Here is a 17,111-nt window from a genome sequence, read left to right as displayed (position 1 = left end):
GGTAAGCGCGCGGAGTGGAGACGCGCAAAGGAAGGTAGCAAACGGGTCCAACGCAGAAGGCGCCAAGTGCGGTCGAGGGAAGGTCACGAGTGGGCGCCGAGTACTACGAGTACATACCTGCGAAGGCAGGAACTGAACTGACTGGACTGGGTAGATACTAGAGGGAGACGTGGAAAGTGCGATCAGGTCCAACCCAGGATCTGAACAGGCAGAGGGGAGGCTGGCAACTGTTTAGACTTTGGATAGTGCAAGTGCCTTTCTCCATCCGTCCTTTGTCCGTTTCCCTTCGATGACTTCCAGGGCACAGTCGGCAGCTTGTTCTGCGGACGACACCTCAGACACTCCTTACCTAATGCATCTCCGAACTCTCTTGCATCGTCTCCCTGTCCTGCAATGCTGCCAGGGCGGCGCTGCCAGGGCTGTCCTGTTCGCAGAAAACTTGAAGTTGGTCAAGGAAAAACCTTTAGTGCCGGGAAGTGAGCAGTGATTGGCTGGTGCCCCGCGGCCCCGCATCTGCCTGTTGTCCAATAGGCCATGCATGTCTATCCATCCCCTGTGCTCGCTCGCCTCCACATCAGCCACGATCTGCAGCTGCAAGCTTCGCTTTGTGGCGATGGCTCCTTTTGTTGCATGATTGCATCACGTCTACGGAGTCCTGGGCGCTGCGACCGTCTTGGTAGACGTGGCCCATGCAAGCTGAGGCTCACCTATTCTCATTATCAGGCCAATCGTCTGTCCTCCGTACGAGGATCGAGTTCTCCGTCCCGAGTACGGAGAACGGGGTATCTGGTCATCTGGTGATCAACAGCTCCAATCCTGCTTTGATCTTGTAGCCCACCCTCGCCCCGACCACAGCTTGATTTTGTGGCACTTTGGCCGCGAGTGACTGAGGAATCAGGATGCACCGCACACCAGGTAGTCAGGGCAGGCTGGAGGAGGACAAGGCGGTGCGCTACTGCTCTTCCAGCTTGAGAAGGTGTTCTTTTCCGATGTTTCTGGTTTTTCATTTTCATTTTTCTTACTGCCAGGAGTGTCACCGGACTGGCCTAAAAACGTACGAGTAATGCATACCCCGTCTGCACATAGTTGCTTGGGGCTTCCCGCTTAGGACGACGCGTCGATCTTGGGCGACGTGCAAAACCGGGAAGCGGCGGGCGCTGTAGCACTAGTAAAACAAGCATTGGGCCAGACGTCAGGAGCGCGATGTGGTTGCCGTGGGTGACTTGGTCGATTGGGTTGGCTCTCGGCTGCCCTGGTCTCCGCCGTTGCCCCTGGTAGCAAACGCCACACCTTTGCCCTTTCAAGTCTCGGGCGCGTCGGCGAGGGCGACGGCTGTCAGGCTTGTACGATGCAAGTGCCTGCAGATCCAACAAGCACGAGCACGCCAAGGCAGACCCAGGCACGCCAACGCACATCAGCCCTGGCAAGCGAACGAGAGCTTGACCCCTGTCCCGCTGACTGCTGTGCTCCACTGGAACCGCGTCCTGTACTCGTACATGGCTGTGCTACTCAAGCACAGTGACGTTGAAAACTCGACCTCTCACAGCCCTGCAAACAGGGACGAGAGATTTCGAGGCATACAAGCCACTTGGCCGCATCTGCTCGACCGACAATCATAGAACTTCTCGACCGTGGAAACACATGCTGCCATTTATTCGCTGCCAATCTACGTCGGTGTTTCGCAATCCTACCGATGGTTCACGGCCGTGTCTCGCAGGTGCGGGCGTCCCCCAGTGGCTGTTGAGCCTCTCCCGCGTCAATTTGGGAGTTTGATTGCATGCCAAGCTTGGCCAACCTCTCATGTTCGTACGGATACCAGTACATACTCGTAGTACCAAGTGGTCGGCGGTAGCACCGTCGCTTTTGGCTGCCCTTCTACGAGTAATAATTATGTTTGTACTGCGTACCAGGCACTAAAGAAATGAATTAACCTCACCGCCCACCCCTTAATTGCCCGGCGCCCGTTGCCACTGCTGCACGCAATTACATGTTTGTGTCTTTTACGGAGCGTACGGAGTACGGTTGGCATAATGGAAGTCTCCATAAGGCATCTCACTTTATTGCTGGGCTCGCGCAACTCCAAGTGCGAGACATGACCACCAATTTGACGAGGCGGTGACGTCGTTGTGGCACCTCTGTGGTCGCCGTCACCCCTGCAACTGCTATCTCGATTCTCAACATCCACAGAGGGCTAACAACCCTTTCTGTTCCCTAAAGGACTTACAGTACTCGTACAACTCGGGGCCAGGTCCCCCGTACCTCGTGCCGGCTACCGAGTATTCACTCCAGCAACAACGGAGCTGCGGAACCCTCCGTCCTCGAGCCCTATCAATCTGATGCACCATGATTCATGGCATCGGCTGGACAGATCTATGTCTTCCGTGATATACGCAGTCCCTCGTACCTTAATCTCATATGCCCCATGCTTCCAGAGAATTCCACCTTCTTAGATCCTTGCCACGGGGTTGAACTTGTTGCTCTTCTCGACCAGGGCCCCCTCTCCTACGGACACCAAAAAGGACTCCTAATTGATATTATCGACTCTCTATCCCCCAGTCGTGTAAATCAACCAGAAAGCCCTGCACCTATATTTTCGCTGTCAAAAGCAAAGGCCTTGCTCCTGATCGAAGAACATCCGAGACAATGAATCTCGAAGAATCAGAATCATGGCGGGCACCCAACGGAGTGGCTACGGAGAAGTATATCTTCTGACCCCAATCGCAGTCGCGTGGTCTCATGATCCACCCTACCCATCTTCATTTTTCGGCTTTGATCATCATTTGCACACCTCATCCGTAGCCTTGGATCATCGTTCACCGGTGGCCACTGTTATCTGAGATCCCGTGTCGAGTCAACCCTTCTGATCCCGTTACTTGCTACTTAGCTGGAGAACCTCCTCTGATGTTGGTGGATGAAACATGCTGTGCTCCAGGAGATTAACGCGAGAAGCCCGCTCATATTGTCTCCCTCATCATGAATCAGAGGCAAGAGGCTTTTCAGAGGGTATGCTGCTTGTTCTGACTTCCACCCCCGCAAACACTCCGTTACTGACATAACAGTTGCGCTCTCCATGCGTTGAGCTCAGCTCGGTCGTGCTTAAATTCAAGACAAACCAGGCCGCCTCCAAGGCTGTCTTGCTGGCCCTAGAGCCTGTCTTTCAAGCCCTAGACTCACTGGGCCAGCAAGACAGCCTCGACCAGAAACTTGCTGAATATGCCTTCTTCCCTCTCACCCAGATTTTAAATCAATCGCGACAGCTGCCTTCACAGGTCTTGGAACTCACCCTCAAGTGCACTCAGATTCTAATCTCGAAAGGATGGAAAGAGAACCTTACGCCGCAAATGGGCAAGCAGCTGCTGATTCTGATGAGTTTGCTCATCTCTTCACACTCAACCCCCGGCACAGACCCACCTACCGATGCCCTCAAAGTGGCGGCTTTCGAATGCATGTTTTCATTGCTACATCAGATCGCCCAGCGTGACGATTCAGCTCAAATGTTGGATGAAATAGGCGCTACCAGCCTTTTAGACCAACTCGTCTACCAATTGCTCGAAGAAATAAGCGTTGCAGTTTCGGAATCGGTGCAACTGGGTGCAGCCAAAGCGTTGTTGGAAATACTGACCGCCGTTGACAATCCTGTGACTCTTGCCAGTCTACTACCTCGCACTGTGTCGACTCTAGTCAAGGTTCTCCGCCCGAGTACTCAAGCTCGTCGGACACAAAAGGTCCTTGCTGCATACTTACAACTCCTCACTGAGATTTTGAGACGTGTCCTGTCGGACGGTGTTCTTTCCTTTGCTCAAAAGGGGCTGCGCAATGACAAGAATGTGCATTCAAAACCTGAAGCCGAGAGAGTGCTTGACAAATCGTGGCTCGATGCTACAACACCCCAAATTGATATCGCTTTGACTCAGGTGACTAAGCTGAGAAGTCTGAAAACCCCTGTCATCAGTGAAGCTCTTCTGCAGCTGTGTCTTGCTGTCATCGAAGACTGTTCAGAGTCTTTGCAGAAGTCAGCACCGCTGATGGTAGAAACCCTCATTGTCTTATGTCGTTCCGATGATCCATCTAGCGCAATTGCTGCTTTAAATCACTTGGTGCTATCACGACCAGCCATCGGCGAGATAATTAATGCAAAATTCTTCACCTGGTCTCAAGCTCTCCCACGCGTGATGCAGGCGAACGATGATAGGCCAAAGCAGCAGATCCTCGGCCAACTCGCAACATCATTCGGTGCGTTGGCGGAAACCATGGGAGCCTCTGAAGATATCACCGCCCGCATCGCATCAGTATTGGTCGACAGTGTATCTGCCTCGATCAAGGCAAATTCTCAGCAGCTCACTGTGCTTGATGGTCCTGCCGAGTTCACGCTTGACGAACTTATTCACCCAACACGCTTGTCATTGAACGAGTTTCAACCGCTTGTACTCAGCCATCAAAGTCAGCAGTCGTCGACAAAGGAACTGAATGCCTTCATCCGTTCCTTGATGTCCCATTCTGGAAATTACCGGATCACCAGGAACATTATTGAACAATTGAGAGATCCTAGCATTAACAGACGACTCTCTGCAACTTGGCTTGCCCTGAAATTTCTTGACTCCACTGCTCAACCGGCTTTCAGCCTCGACGATTTTGTCCAGGAAGACGAGACTGATGAAGATTGGTCGCTCACCCGGCCCTTCCTCGTCTCAGATCTTTATGCACAAACACTACCACATCTACTCCAGTACGCTGATGAGCCAGCTGGGTCAGCTACCGATTGGCGTATGGTAGCTTTGGCTCTCGAATCGCTGATTCTTCAGGCAAACCAGCTTGGGGAATCATACCGAGCGGAACTGATGGAGACCTTGTTCCCTGTACTCATTCTCTTCGGATCTGGCAATCCTAAATTACAAACTCACGCCATGACTGCTCTCAACTTACTCGCTCAAGCCTGCAACTATATCTCAGCGACCCAAATGTTGATTGAAAATGTCGACTACCTGATCAACGCTATTGCCATGCGTCTGAACTCATTCGATGTCTCGCAAGCCGGACTTCGGGTTCTCGCCATGATGGTTCGTCTTTGTGGGCCAGATCTGCTACCTCACTTAGACGATGTGATCAGCAGTATTTTCAGTGCTCTCGATAATTATCATGGGTACCCGAAACTAGTCGAATATTTGTTTACAGTGCTCAGATTGGTAGTGGATGAGAGCTCGAAGAATCCAGCGAAGCTTGCCATCGAGCAAAAGCCCATTTTGAAGAATCATGAGCAACGCATGCCGTCTGCGTCTGCGATCGATGACATCCTGCTCGATTTGCAAACCAGAAAGAATCGAAGAGATAAAGTGGACGAAGAACTTGAAGCATCGATAGCTACACCCCACAGACCGTGGAAATCTACTGTCGACAATCCAAATGCTATGACCACAGATGAAGGAAGTGAGAATGGGGATCACGACGGGGATTCCACACCAGAGGAACATCCTAAAAAGGACGAACGTAAAGTGTCAGGGCCACATCAATTACTGATTCGCATCGCGGAAGCAACCATACCTCATATTTCATCACCTTCGGCAAAAGTGCGACTCACCCTGCTGGAAATGCTTGGAAAGATTTGCCCTGTGTTGGCGGCTGAAGAGAACACTTTCCTCCCCTTGGTGAACTCCATTTGGCCAGCACTGACCTCGCGACTCCTTGCGCAACAAGATGACGAGTCACAAGAAACGCACTACAACATTCAGGCCGCCGTGGAGACGATAAGGATCATATGCGAAAACGCTGGTGATTTTATGGCCTCCCGGATCGACGAGCGTCTCTCTAGCTTTGAGGCCTTGTTCAGAAGACTCCAAGTATCAAAAGGAAATTCCGAGAGTGTTCAGGCTTCGATTAAAGTAGAAGAATCTAAGCCCTTTCTCATATCACCAGTGTCCCCGGACATGGTTAACCACGGCAGAGAAGGCTCGGTGCAAGCCGCTGACCGAGGGCATCATCGAAGGCCGGAACAGCAAATATTACAATCTCTTCTCGCGTTGTTTTGTGCCATTCTTCGATCTGTCCGCATATCCGAAGACAATGCAGACAGAATTTTCGAAATCCTTGGTCCGTCCGTGGGAAAGAGTGGAGGGACCCCGGTCCAAGCTGCTCTAACAGGGTATAACAGCGATTTCGTGTGGTTAATGAAGATACGACAGGGTGAATGAGGACATCACCAACACAGCCTGGTCTCCTCAGATAATTCCACGTGTTTGCGGCGGCCAGTAGGCTGTGAAAGAGCAATGGCTCACTGGCAGGGGAATGGAAATGTCCCAAGAGGAATGGTCTCGGAGATTGATTTGGCACTATGACATAATTGGTTAGATTGAACCCCGTTTGGGAGATCTAAACGCCGGGCTTCGGACGAAGTTGGGACGGCCCTGTCACACTGTGTGTACCCAACAGTATACAAATGGAGTATTAAAAGCTCCCGGAGATTGGCAGAATCCAACATATGGATATGCGACGCGTTCAAAATATGCCTCATGATAAGATCTTGTATTTAATGTCAGTGATTGACCCGAGAGAAGCAAGCAGAAGTCATCATCGAAAAGCAAACCGTTGAGAACCAGTGCTCTCCCACTAATCTACTCTACACATTTCTTCCACGTCTGAAAATCCAAATCATAACAGATACCACCTCCTTCACATCATGCCGAGTTCAGGATATGGTCAGTTTCTCAAAGGTCAAATACGTACGCCTCCCATGCCAGAAGTGGATTTGACAGGACGAACCATCCTCGTTACTGGTGCCAATTCCGGCTTGGGCCTCGACGCTGCAAAGCTGTTGATTCGATTGAACTGCAGCACAATTGTCCTTGCTTGTCGCAGTATAGCGAAAGCAGAGGCTACTCAGGATGTCCTAAGAACGGTGTCAAGTCGAAATGGCAAAACTCCAACGTTGATCTCGTTTGAACTCGAGATGACAAGCTTTTCGAGCGTCGCCTCATTTGCCAACCGATGCAAAGAACTACCGCGCCTGGATGCCGCAATTCTCAATGCAGGGATCGACGTGCTTGAGTTTAGGTTGGCTGAAGGATATGAATCTACTATCACTGTGAATGTGATCTCGACATTCCTTTTGGCCACCCTCCTGGTGCCAACTTTGCGGACCAGTGCCAAAAAGTACAATATCACACCCAACCTTACCATTACTGGCTCAGCAGTGCATTTCTGGACAGAGCCAAAGCTCCTTACAACACCCAAAACTGGCCAGATTTTCCACTCAATATCCAATCAACAGACTGCCGATATGAAGGGACGCTATTTCTTCAGCAAATTACCAGTGATGCTACTCGTCAAGTATCTTGCCTCGGTATTGGAGAAGTCTGCTGTGCAAGGCCATGACAACAAGCCGCCTGTGACTTTGAACAATGTGGCGCCCGGACTTTGCGTGACAAGTGAGCCCCTTCCCCCATCCGGCCCTGACAACCCCCCATGCCTTCATTCTTCAGTAACCTATGTCGATCCTAGGACATACTTTTGCTTCGACTTGAATGCTGACCGTCCTTGCTGTTAGATCTCCTCCGAGACTTCAGTATGGCCGAGAAAATGGTAGTAAGGATGATTGGACGGTCCAGTGAACATGGAGCCAGGACACTCGTACATGGCGCCACAGCGGGCCCTGAGACCCACGGCCAATATCTAAGCGAGTGCGAAATCAAGGATGCAAGTCCGTTTGTGAGAAGCACAGAAGGCGACCAGACTGCAGAGAGGCTTTGGTTAGAGCTTGTTGACATCTATGAAAAGGTCAGCCCAGGGTGTACCAAAGAATGGTGATGATGGAACTTGTCATCATTATGTATTTTAAATTTAAAGCCCGGCCCGCGAAGGAGCATATGCGAAAGGCCTCGAATCGGATTTAGTGGACGAGCCATTGCATCTTAATAAACCACAATGCTGAAGGATCCCTGACGAATATTATGTCTTCTGCGCCTCTTCGTCCTTAAACTAGAGCTCGTAACTCGTCATCTTACATTCATCAAATCTGGAGAGAAGAGGTGGAGCAGATTGGGCCTGTATATCAAACTCAAAATTACAGTTATAGGTCTTGGACTGAATGTCAATAATTGACTCAGCAATATCCTTGATTTTGAGCTTGAATTCAAGGCGCCGAGGCCCTCAAGGCTGCGAACTCCTTGGCACGTTCGTATGTTGTGTCGTCCTAGTGGCTTGGATTTAATTGACTCTACATCTCGATTGTTACGAGGCGTCAGCGTTACAGTCGTAGTCATAATTCCAAGGATTTACGGTATGAGTACTAAGTCTAGGAAGTAATACGAACTTAACATTACTCAATTCCTTCTTTGAAAGTGGCTATACTAGGTCTACTAGGTGTGCCTTTTTACGGGCCTCTGGAGGAGAACTCGAGCTATAGATATAAAGGCCAGCATCGTTCCGGGCCACTAGTGAGCAGCCGGAGGCAAGAAGTAGAGCGGTGCGACCTCTCCGGTTAAGAGTTGAGAGTACTCGATTAGTGTTCGCAGCGAGCCTCTAGGATGGATGTATCCTACAATTTCTCGGGTCCGGGCAAAGCATGACATCATGAGGTGAGTAGCTGAATTGGACGGGACGACTTTTAGATCATGGTGAGACGAGTTCTATCAATCCTCTTTGCACAAGGTAGTGGCATAGATCTCAGTATAAGGTAGATATAACAGTTTTGTACCCTCCGGCTGTAGACGGCGGGGCAGCACGTAACTACAGCTGTCTGACCGCCTCCTGCTTATAGCACAGGACACATTCCAGCCAATACTAGCGATTGATTCTCTCGAATAGATCAAACCATGAATGCATGAGATCTTAAAAACGGAGACCAGAGGGATATTCTCAAAATACATCTATACGTAACTCGATCTAGACTAGGTCAGCCAGTCAAAAGCGTCAGTGGAACAGTGAGCCTGTCGAGTGGTCGACGGATATAAGAGCGCTGATAATTGACGAAGCTAACAATAGGATAACATGGCGGCGATGCACTCTTGTATGTTTGGGATATCGCCGCACGGCGGCAGACTATCATTTTGCGTGCCGCCCCAGCGGTCAGCCAGAAGTAATCTCGCCACCGGGCGGCTAGCGAGGACCGACGCACAGGACATTGCAGTCTAATCCGGCTGGAACAATGAGAAGTCTATGTGAAACTCGTAGCCGGAAACGCCAGACCGAATGTACCTAGGCTGATTGGGGAGAAATATACAAATGAATATTCGAAGACGCCAGTCGTTATCATCAACGGGCGTGGGTTGATGCCCAATTACTCCCTGTTATTCGCAGATGTTTATGCAAGCACCACGTGTTGAACTAGTTCGATAAACGAATCGAAAACGGACGATTCGTCGCCGCCTTCTCCCCGCGTCTGAGAAGCAACTGGGCGGAAACTCGAAACTCCTTGGAGCATCACCGCCTTGCGCAGGCTGTCGCATGTCTCATGGAGAGCCTTCGGGTCTTCTCCTGGTACGTAGACCGATACAACGAGGATCAGCTAACAGCTGGTCAGGGAGTCTGGCGACTGCTGCCGTTATGTCCGGGGACTCTATCCGTGCTTGCTCCGCTTCCACATCTTCATTTACCGCTAGAATGCTCCGGATTGGCCATCTCCCTTCTCTCCACGGAAGGGGGACCATCTTGGTCCACTTGTGGGGGCCCACAGGTGTCGTCAAGAGTCGGCCTTGGATTCTCCGTACATGAGGTTCCTGGATCGCTAGGACCATCACATCTTACATCTCCTCGTAGTTCATTAGGTTGTCGTAGACCTCGCCTTGTTTTCTCACGTTAAGCTGGATCCTATAAAGCGCTCTACTCATGCTGAGATTGATAGAACTCTCGGCAGTTTCGGCAGAACGGTTGTGATTAGCGATGCGAAGCGATAATAAAGATCGTGGTCTACTATATCGCTTCGACAAAAGTGCTGATCTTCTTAGGATAGCGTTCCTGATTCGAGCTGAATCTACCTTCCGGTGCTTTCGTTTAATGCAGTCCGTCGTACAACATGCCTTTGCTCTTGCACAACCGCCTCGATATATTTACCATGTACTATAGCAGAGATATCAACAAAATGCCTACCCGAAGCTGAGATCGCTCGGGAAATAGTGTGTACCCAGACATCGTGGGCCCTCCAGGACCCTTACCACTGCTCCGAAAGCGTTCGAGTTTGTTGGCATCTAGCATGAGGAGATGTCAAAGGCCGGCCGCTTGCCGCCCCCCGGCCGCCGGAGGGTTTTGTTTGGGGTGGACCATGCCATAGGATCATGGCATCAGTCAAAGGACTCCCGATACGTCGAGGATGCAGCTGCTGGTGATGGCATCAGATGGATGTACACAGGTGTGCGCGATTGTTGCATATGGAGCATCTGCTGTACAAGGGCCAAAAAAATCCCAAAAATTCGAACCAGTGTCTTCACGCAAAAAATACAGGTTTTGCAAACCAGTCAAAGCTGGAACACCGTTAGTGTTATTTTGAACGAACATCAGGAGACGCACTATTGCACGTATAAATCCAGATAGGCGGTCTTCCCAACCAGTACCTATGATCCAGATACGTTCGGTCCCTGGCCACAGATGAGTTCATGTCTTTGTCAAACGAGCAGAAACTGACTTGTTAAAGATCGCACTACGTGCTTCAACTGATCTGGCTGATCATCCGGTATCTCAAATGATGCGACCCATTCACTTCCGTTCTTTCTTCGCAGAGATGGTCTCCCTAAGGTACCATAAGCTAATGGTGTTGTATCCGACGTTCCTGTACGCCATTGCCGTGGGTACAGTGTCTCATGTAGTTGCCGAACAATCTGCATGGTTGAGTCTAGATGCCACGCCAGAACGTGATGCGGTCGATGGCGAAACAATTTTCTTTTCAACAGGCCTTCCATATGGCTGATGATCCATATCAATAGACAGCACCCGAGGCAGAGAATGAGACGTATAACACTAAAAGTAGCGTGTTGGCTAGATCGAAGTTTTGCACAACAAAGTGGGTCTTCAGAACGTTTGTTGGAATAGTTTCCCTTGGCATACATCTGGCGCCGATCTGCGCTCAAGGAACCAAGAGAGTCAAGGAGGATACTGATCTGGCTTGTGGCGACCGATGTCCCAAACCAACTGCGTACTTCTCGTATCCACATATCGTCGGGTATATCGCCCTGGATCCCATTCCGCAGACCTAAACCGTGTCTTCGTACAATTAAACTATCCCGTCCGCGCCCACCCACGATGTCGTGAAGGCTCCCATGCCCCATGACTCTCCCGATAACAGAGTTCATTTTCCCTGGTATTGCCTTAGGCCACATGCCCCTGTGATTGTACGTTATGATGTCAATGAGCGGAGAGAAACCCAGAGAGCCAATAAGTCCGCTACACCAGTTTGTCGGTCCGTAGCAAACCTCGATCTGATTGGTACTGCCCAGTAATGAGATATCTGTATCAGGTGCATACCAGCTACTGGACTGTTCCTTGTAGATGTTTTTGGCCGAGTAAAGTGGGTCATGAACAGGCTTCCCATAGAGAATCCCTGCTTTATTGATCAACACCAGAGTGACTTCCCCATCACTCCGGTTCAGCGAGGGATGAATCGGTGAAACCCGGTTATGGAGCCATGTGGTTCTAGTACTTGTCACAACCTCATAATCATAGGTGTTCATGTTCCTAGCAATGCGAACGTTGAGTCGTCCTCCGCTTGCAACTGAGAACAGCTCATCCTGCGCCGTGCTAAAGTTAAAATATCGGTAATGGTGATCCACATTCTCGAGAGGGAAAGTTTCGTATATTTCAGGCTTCAAAAGAGAAAAGGTCATCCTCCGCCGCACAGTTATCGCGTGCGCATGTCTATTATTGATACCGAGAGTAGCTAGAGAGATGTGCCCGGTGTCGAGAGCAATAGCAGAAGTGACATTGTCACAAGCGTAAGACGCGAATGGACATTCAGTGGCTTCCTCAATCCAGTGAATCCGAGGGTGAACCAAGGTTCCACATTCTAATGGAGACTCCCCCTGAAAGCACGCTTGTGCGTACCTGACGGAATAGTCAATCTTATTGGGAACTTGGTTCTCAGAGCCCCATAGTGGCGTTGTTTGGTGCTCTGTTGCATCCCAAGGCCGATAACTTCGCGAATCTACCAAGATTCGAGGGTTTGGCTGCTCTTTGAGAAGCAACAGTGGTGCCCAAGCGGCAATGATGTATGATGAACCGGATGATTGCCCATGACTGAGTGCCAGTCATTGTGATAATAATAGCAATGAGGGCAGTAAGTACCGATGCGAAGTCGCTGGGGGTGGTGAAATTCAGTCCCCATGGCCAGGGTTCTTCGACATCGTTCCATATCCACCAAAGATAAGCGTATTCAATATTCCCAAGCATGCTCGGCAACGACTACAGTATACAACCAGCTAGGTAGCAATCCAAACTTTAGACTCCTAGCCTAAGATACAAGGGACAATTAGGAATAAAGATGCCGGGGGAAGAGCTTCACCATTCTGGCGGGGAAGGAGTGGGCTGGGCGAGAAACGATCGTAAGGTGGCTCTTGGAGAGACTAGTGAACCCGTTGCCGCAAGCCATTCTGACCCACCGTATGAATCTATATGCTTCGCCGTAATGACAGCGCTGCGGCGCTGTGGCGCTCTTTACACTTGGACAAGGTCACAAACTCAGCTCTACAAGGTCTCCTAGCAACGCCAGCTGGCTCAGATCGATGGAGAAAGGACTGTGCTAGATCACTACAAGCTCAATTATATGTATGAAAGAGAACAGTCAGCATGAGATAAAAAGAGCCGAGATTTCGTCCACTTTTGTTGTATCCATACGGGTGCCAAGTGCCTCAGTGCCCAACCGTCGTTGGAGCCTATAGCACTTAAGGTTTGCCGTGTAGGCTCATGATATGCATCTATTGAAGACGAGCGCCGCGAGCCCACAGCAGCCCAGGGCTTACGGGGCCACCCGGGTCAAAACACAGATGTTCGCCTTTTAACATTCTTTGCCTCAGGCGCCACTTAAGCCTCAGAGTTGTGTAGTTTCGGCTAATGTTGAGGTTTATGCTCCTAAGATAATGAGACTTCAGTTAAGATTTCGGTTGCTTCGTTCAGCTCGATGGCGGAGAGGGCGGATCTTCTAAGATCTGTCCGCTAGGTATAACTAACCCCTAGTTCGTAGTTACTACTCCGAAACTACCAAGTAATTTTACTATAATCTTACTAGTATTAATAATTTCCTATGTTCTACTACAATCTATTACCTATATCTAAGGCTTATAAGTTATATCTTTAACCTAACTACCGAATGACCAGGATTCTAAAGCTAAGGAATGAGAAAAGAAAGAATCTCTCTACTGTACGATAGAGAAGTATTCTCCTTCCTCTCCTATAGTGGATCGTACGGTTACTTAGGTGCTAATCGATAGAAGGGAGTCACGTGGTAGAATTACTCGTCCTGGAGTGCACCCAGGACATCGTACGAGTTCAACCCGTGACAAGAGGCGCTAGATAGAGGTCTTTTTATATATAGAATATCTCTCTATAAAGATCAATAAATTCACTATAAAAAGTAACTACTACAGAGGAGGTAAAATATATAGTAATTAGGCTCTGAGCTTAAACGCTATTACAGCCTATTTTGCTTATATTGTGGTGAGTTCTTCCCTAGACTTGGCACTTACACCGTAAATCCTTAGAATCATAACTGCGACTGTAACCTGAGTAGCTAGTGGGGAAATCTATTACTCGAAAATCGGGGGCCGTATTCTGCACTACATGAGCATCCATGACAAGGCCCAACTGATCCATTCACATCACTCGGCCAAAGTATTCTCCATCTTGATCGATGCCAATCCTCCGGAGTGCAATATGTCTGAATTCTCGTCGCTGACACACAAGTTCCGAGCCAACCTTGACAACCCAGGTGCGGGTGCAAGCAAAGTCAGCAAGCGCAATCGCCAACCACTGTCATGCGCACCCTGCAGAACGAAGAAGCTGAAATGCGATAGAGGCCATCCGTGCGAGACGTGTATGAAACGTGGTGACCCGACAAGTTGCTACTATGGTAAGAACGCGTCAGCTTCCACAAAGCCTGAATCCCATGGCACGAATTCCAAAGGCAAGGCTCAGGAGCGACTCCGTCACCTGGAGCATCTGATTCTGCAGATGGTCGATCAGAACGGCCAGAACGGTTCCCACTCGCAGCAGACCTCGGCCGACAGTGCAACAGATTCGCTGGGGAATCCTGTAGACTCTGAGCCTGCGGAGCCTGGTGCTACAGGACATCTTCAATTCGGGTCTACCGAAGCGAGATATGTTGGCTCGACGCATTGGTCCGCCATTTTAGACAACATCCAAGAGATCAAAGTGGCTCTAGGGACCGACAACGCTTCAAGCACCGATCTCGAGGATTCCGAAGACCCCGAAACCACCCAAGTCATTAGCCTTTTCGCTTCTGCTGGTAATCTTACTCTAGCTCAGATTCTAGCCCAAGCCCTTCCCACGAGGCTACAGGTTGACCGGAGGCTTTCGACATATTTCAAGAGCCAGTATCTTGTCATGCAATTCATCCATACCGGTCAATTCCAGCGCCAATACGAAGAATTCTGGCGGCACCCCCTTGAGACTCCTCCGCTTTGGGTATCGATCCTCTTCTCCATTTGTTGCATGTCTGCCACGTTGAGCCAAGCGGTAGGCAGTGAGCAGCCGACGCCGGAGGATCGACTCAGCCCGCGCATGAGCTTCTTACACGCCTCGTGTGCCTGTCTAAAACTCGGCGGATACGTACGACCCAAGAAGTGGATCTTCGAGGCACTCGGCCTCTACGCACAGTGCCAGTACATGGCTACCATGGATCCGTCCAAGGAAGTCGGGATGGTCTTCTCCATGCTCGTCCGCCTTGCATATCGCAGCGGCTACCACCGAGATCCTTCACATTTCCGGCACATCAGTGTATTTGACGGAGAAATGCGACGACGCTGCTGGGCTATGTGCCGGCAGTTTGACTTGATGGTCGCTTTCCAACTTGGTCTACCCAGCCTCATCCCTCCGGACAGCTGGGACACCCGCAGTCCTCGAAACCTGCTGGATTCGGATTTTGATGAAGATACAACCGTCCTGCCACCTTCACGTCCAGAGACCGAGCCCACCCAAATTCTCTATTTCATCGTGAAATCCCGCCTAATGACCGCGTTTGGCAGGATATGCGCCCACGCTCTATCCTTCCGAGACTGCTCGAGGCAAGAGATCATGGATCTGGATGCAGAAGTCCGCTCCGTGCACGCGACGGTCCCCGAAATCCTGCGCATCAAGCCACTGTCGCAATCCTTTGCCGATCCAAACTACCTCATCATGGTCCGTCTGAACTGCGAATTCCTCTACCAAAAATGCCTTCTTGTGCTGCACAGGAAATACATGACTCAAGGAGGCCACCCGGAGTCCTCCGAGGCAGCGATCGCCGCAGCCACGACCATTACCACGTACATGCTCGACATGTACAAGGAGTTCAAGCCCGGCGGGCAACTGCACACTGACCGCTGGATGCTAAGCAGTTTCGTCATGAACGACTTCTATCTGGCTGCCATGATGCTGTGTCTGTCAGTGTCCATGTGGAAGAAGACCAATCCGGGAGAAACCGTCAGCGACGACGAACAGATCAAGGCTCGAGTCGACCTCCTCGCCAACGCCTACGTGGTCTGCGAAGAGTCGAGCGCGAACAGTATCGAGGCCAAGCGCATCACGGGCGTTCTGAGCACCATTCTAGGTGAGTACGTCTATTCACCCAGTCGGCGCAATAACGGCACGCATAGCCCACCGTCATCATCACCCGCGCCCGTCACTTCCTCCGAAGCAATCATCGAAAGACGAGAGATGTTCCGCCTCCAGCCCTCCGCCTTCTTCCCCAATCCCTTCAGCTTCAATCTCGCGCCCCTCACGCTTTCAGATACCCCGGCGCCGGAGCCACCAGGAAATAGCGGTGGTCGGGATTCCTCGTTCAGGGAAGGAGCTCCGAACAGCGCCGCCAACAGGCATGCGACTGTCAGTTACTTCGATTCGCTCGCACACATGGCAAACGAAAATCCGGGTCACGACCAGGTGGATAGCATCATGCCGTCGAATCTGTTCGCGCCATTTCTCCCCTTTAACCCCAACTACGGCTTCTCTCCCAGTCTGACGACGTCGGACGCGGTGACGAGTACGGCTTCAGAGGGATTCCCGGCATCGGCGCCTGCGATGCAGACTCAGAATGCCCTCCCCGGAGACGTTTCCAGCGAGGGCATGAATATGAATATGAATACGAACATCGACATCGACTGGGCCTTCCTGGACCAATGGATGGCAGTCCCCGCCGCAGGCCCCGACGCGGATGCCGAGACGCTCATGCAGCCGGTTCCAGTTCCGCTTGCCACCACCGACACGCATCCCTTCCTGGATAACGCAGCCAGCAACAACAACAATATCGACGCCGGCGCCGGCGCCGGCAACATGGCGCCAGCGAGCGCTTCGTCCAACGGTGACTGGACGAGCACGCCGATCCGCTTTCTGGGGACCAACTTCCTCCAAGTGAACGAGCATGGCCGCCATGGCTCCAGCCAGGCGCAGCGCACCGCCAGCACCGACGAGACCAGCATGGACGTGAGTATGGGCCACGCCAACGCCGACGCCATGACGCCGGCCTCGTCCAGTGGGGCTTCTCACTCGATGTCGACGGACCAATACCCACTCTATTGACAGAGAGAGAAGATGGGTCTTGATTGTCTGTTTTGGAGGTGCACGATCCGTACGTAATCCGGCTCTTACATGCATACTGGGACACTAGCAAGTCATTGTTGGGAACTAACCACACACCTTGATTTGAAGCTGAATGTGAACCTGGAACCTAGAGCGTGAGTGTGTGTATGGGTGAGCGTTTCCCTTCATCTATGGAGATGAAATGATCGAACAGAAGAGGAGCTGTGTCTGATCGTTTAGCCAATCTATCGATCTCGTGTTCCTACTACAACGCTCCACATAGAAAGGGTGGGCCATTACTTCGGATGATTGAAAACGTAAATATGTACGCATGAAAAAAAGAGGGGGTATCCTATTCTCCTCTTACTCTGTAATTCAATCAATCCATGGCTTTCGATGAGTGC

At 50.9% G+C, this 17,111-nt stretch overlaps 3 protein-coding genes across 3 annotated transcripts; all 3 read left to right on the top strand.

Moving 5' to 3' along the window:
• Positions 1-2,973: 2,973 nt before the first annotated feature.
• On the top strand, positions 2,974-6,185 carry A1O9_11823 (uncharacterized protein; the record flags this gene model as incomplete). Its single annotated transcript, XM_013399332.1, has 2 exons — positions 2,974-3,003; positions 3,060-6,185. The coding sequence occupies 2 exons, from the start codon at positions 2,974-2,976 to the stop codon at positions 6,183-6,185; spliced, it is 3,156 nt and encodes a 1,051-aa protein (XP_013254786.1).
• A 485-nt stretch (positions 6,186-6,670) lies between these two features.
• A1O9_11822 (uncharacterized protein) lies at positions 6,671-7,797 on the top strand (the record flags this gene model as incomplete). The annotated part of the gene is made up of 2 exons (XM_013399331.1): positions 6,671-7,418; positions 7,538-7,797. The coding sequence occupies 2 exons, from the start codon at positions 6,671-6,673 to the stop codon at positions 7,795-7,797; spliced, it is 1,008 nt and encodes a 335-aa protein (XP_013254785.1).
• A 6,048-nt stretch (positions 7,798-13,845) lies between these two features.
• A1O9_11821 (uncharacterized protein) lies at positions 13,846-16,707 on the top strand (the record flags this gene model as incomplete). Its single annotated transcript, XM_013399330.1, has 1 exon — positions 13,846-16,707. One exon carries the CDS (start codon positions 13,846-13,848, stop codon positions 16,705-16,707), a length of 2,862 nt encoding a protein of 953 aa, XP_013254784.1.
• Between the last annotated feature and the right edge of the window lie 404 nt (positions 16,708-17,111).

The sequence above is a fragment of the Exophiala aquamarina genome (assembly GCF_000709125.1).
Source record: "Exophiala aquamarina CBS 119918 chromosome Unknown aczIA-supercont1.19, whole genome shotgun sequence".
Taxonomy (NCBI): Eukaryota; Fungi; Ascomycota; class Eurotiomycetes; order Chaetothyriales; family Herpotrichiellaceae; genus Exophiala; species Exophiala aquamarina.
The sequence above is the reverse complement of the archived record's forward strand: the minus strand, read 5'-3'. Positions and strand labels throughout refer to the sequence as shown.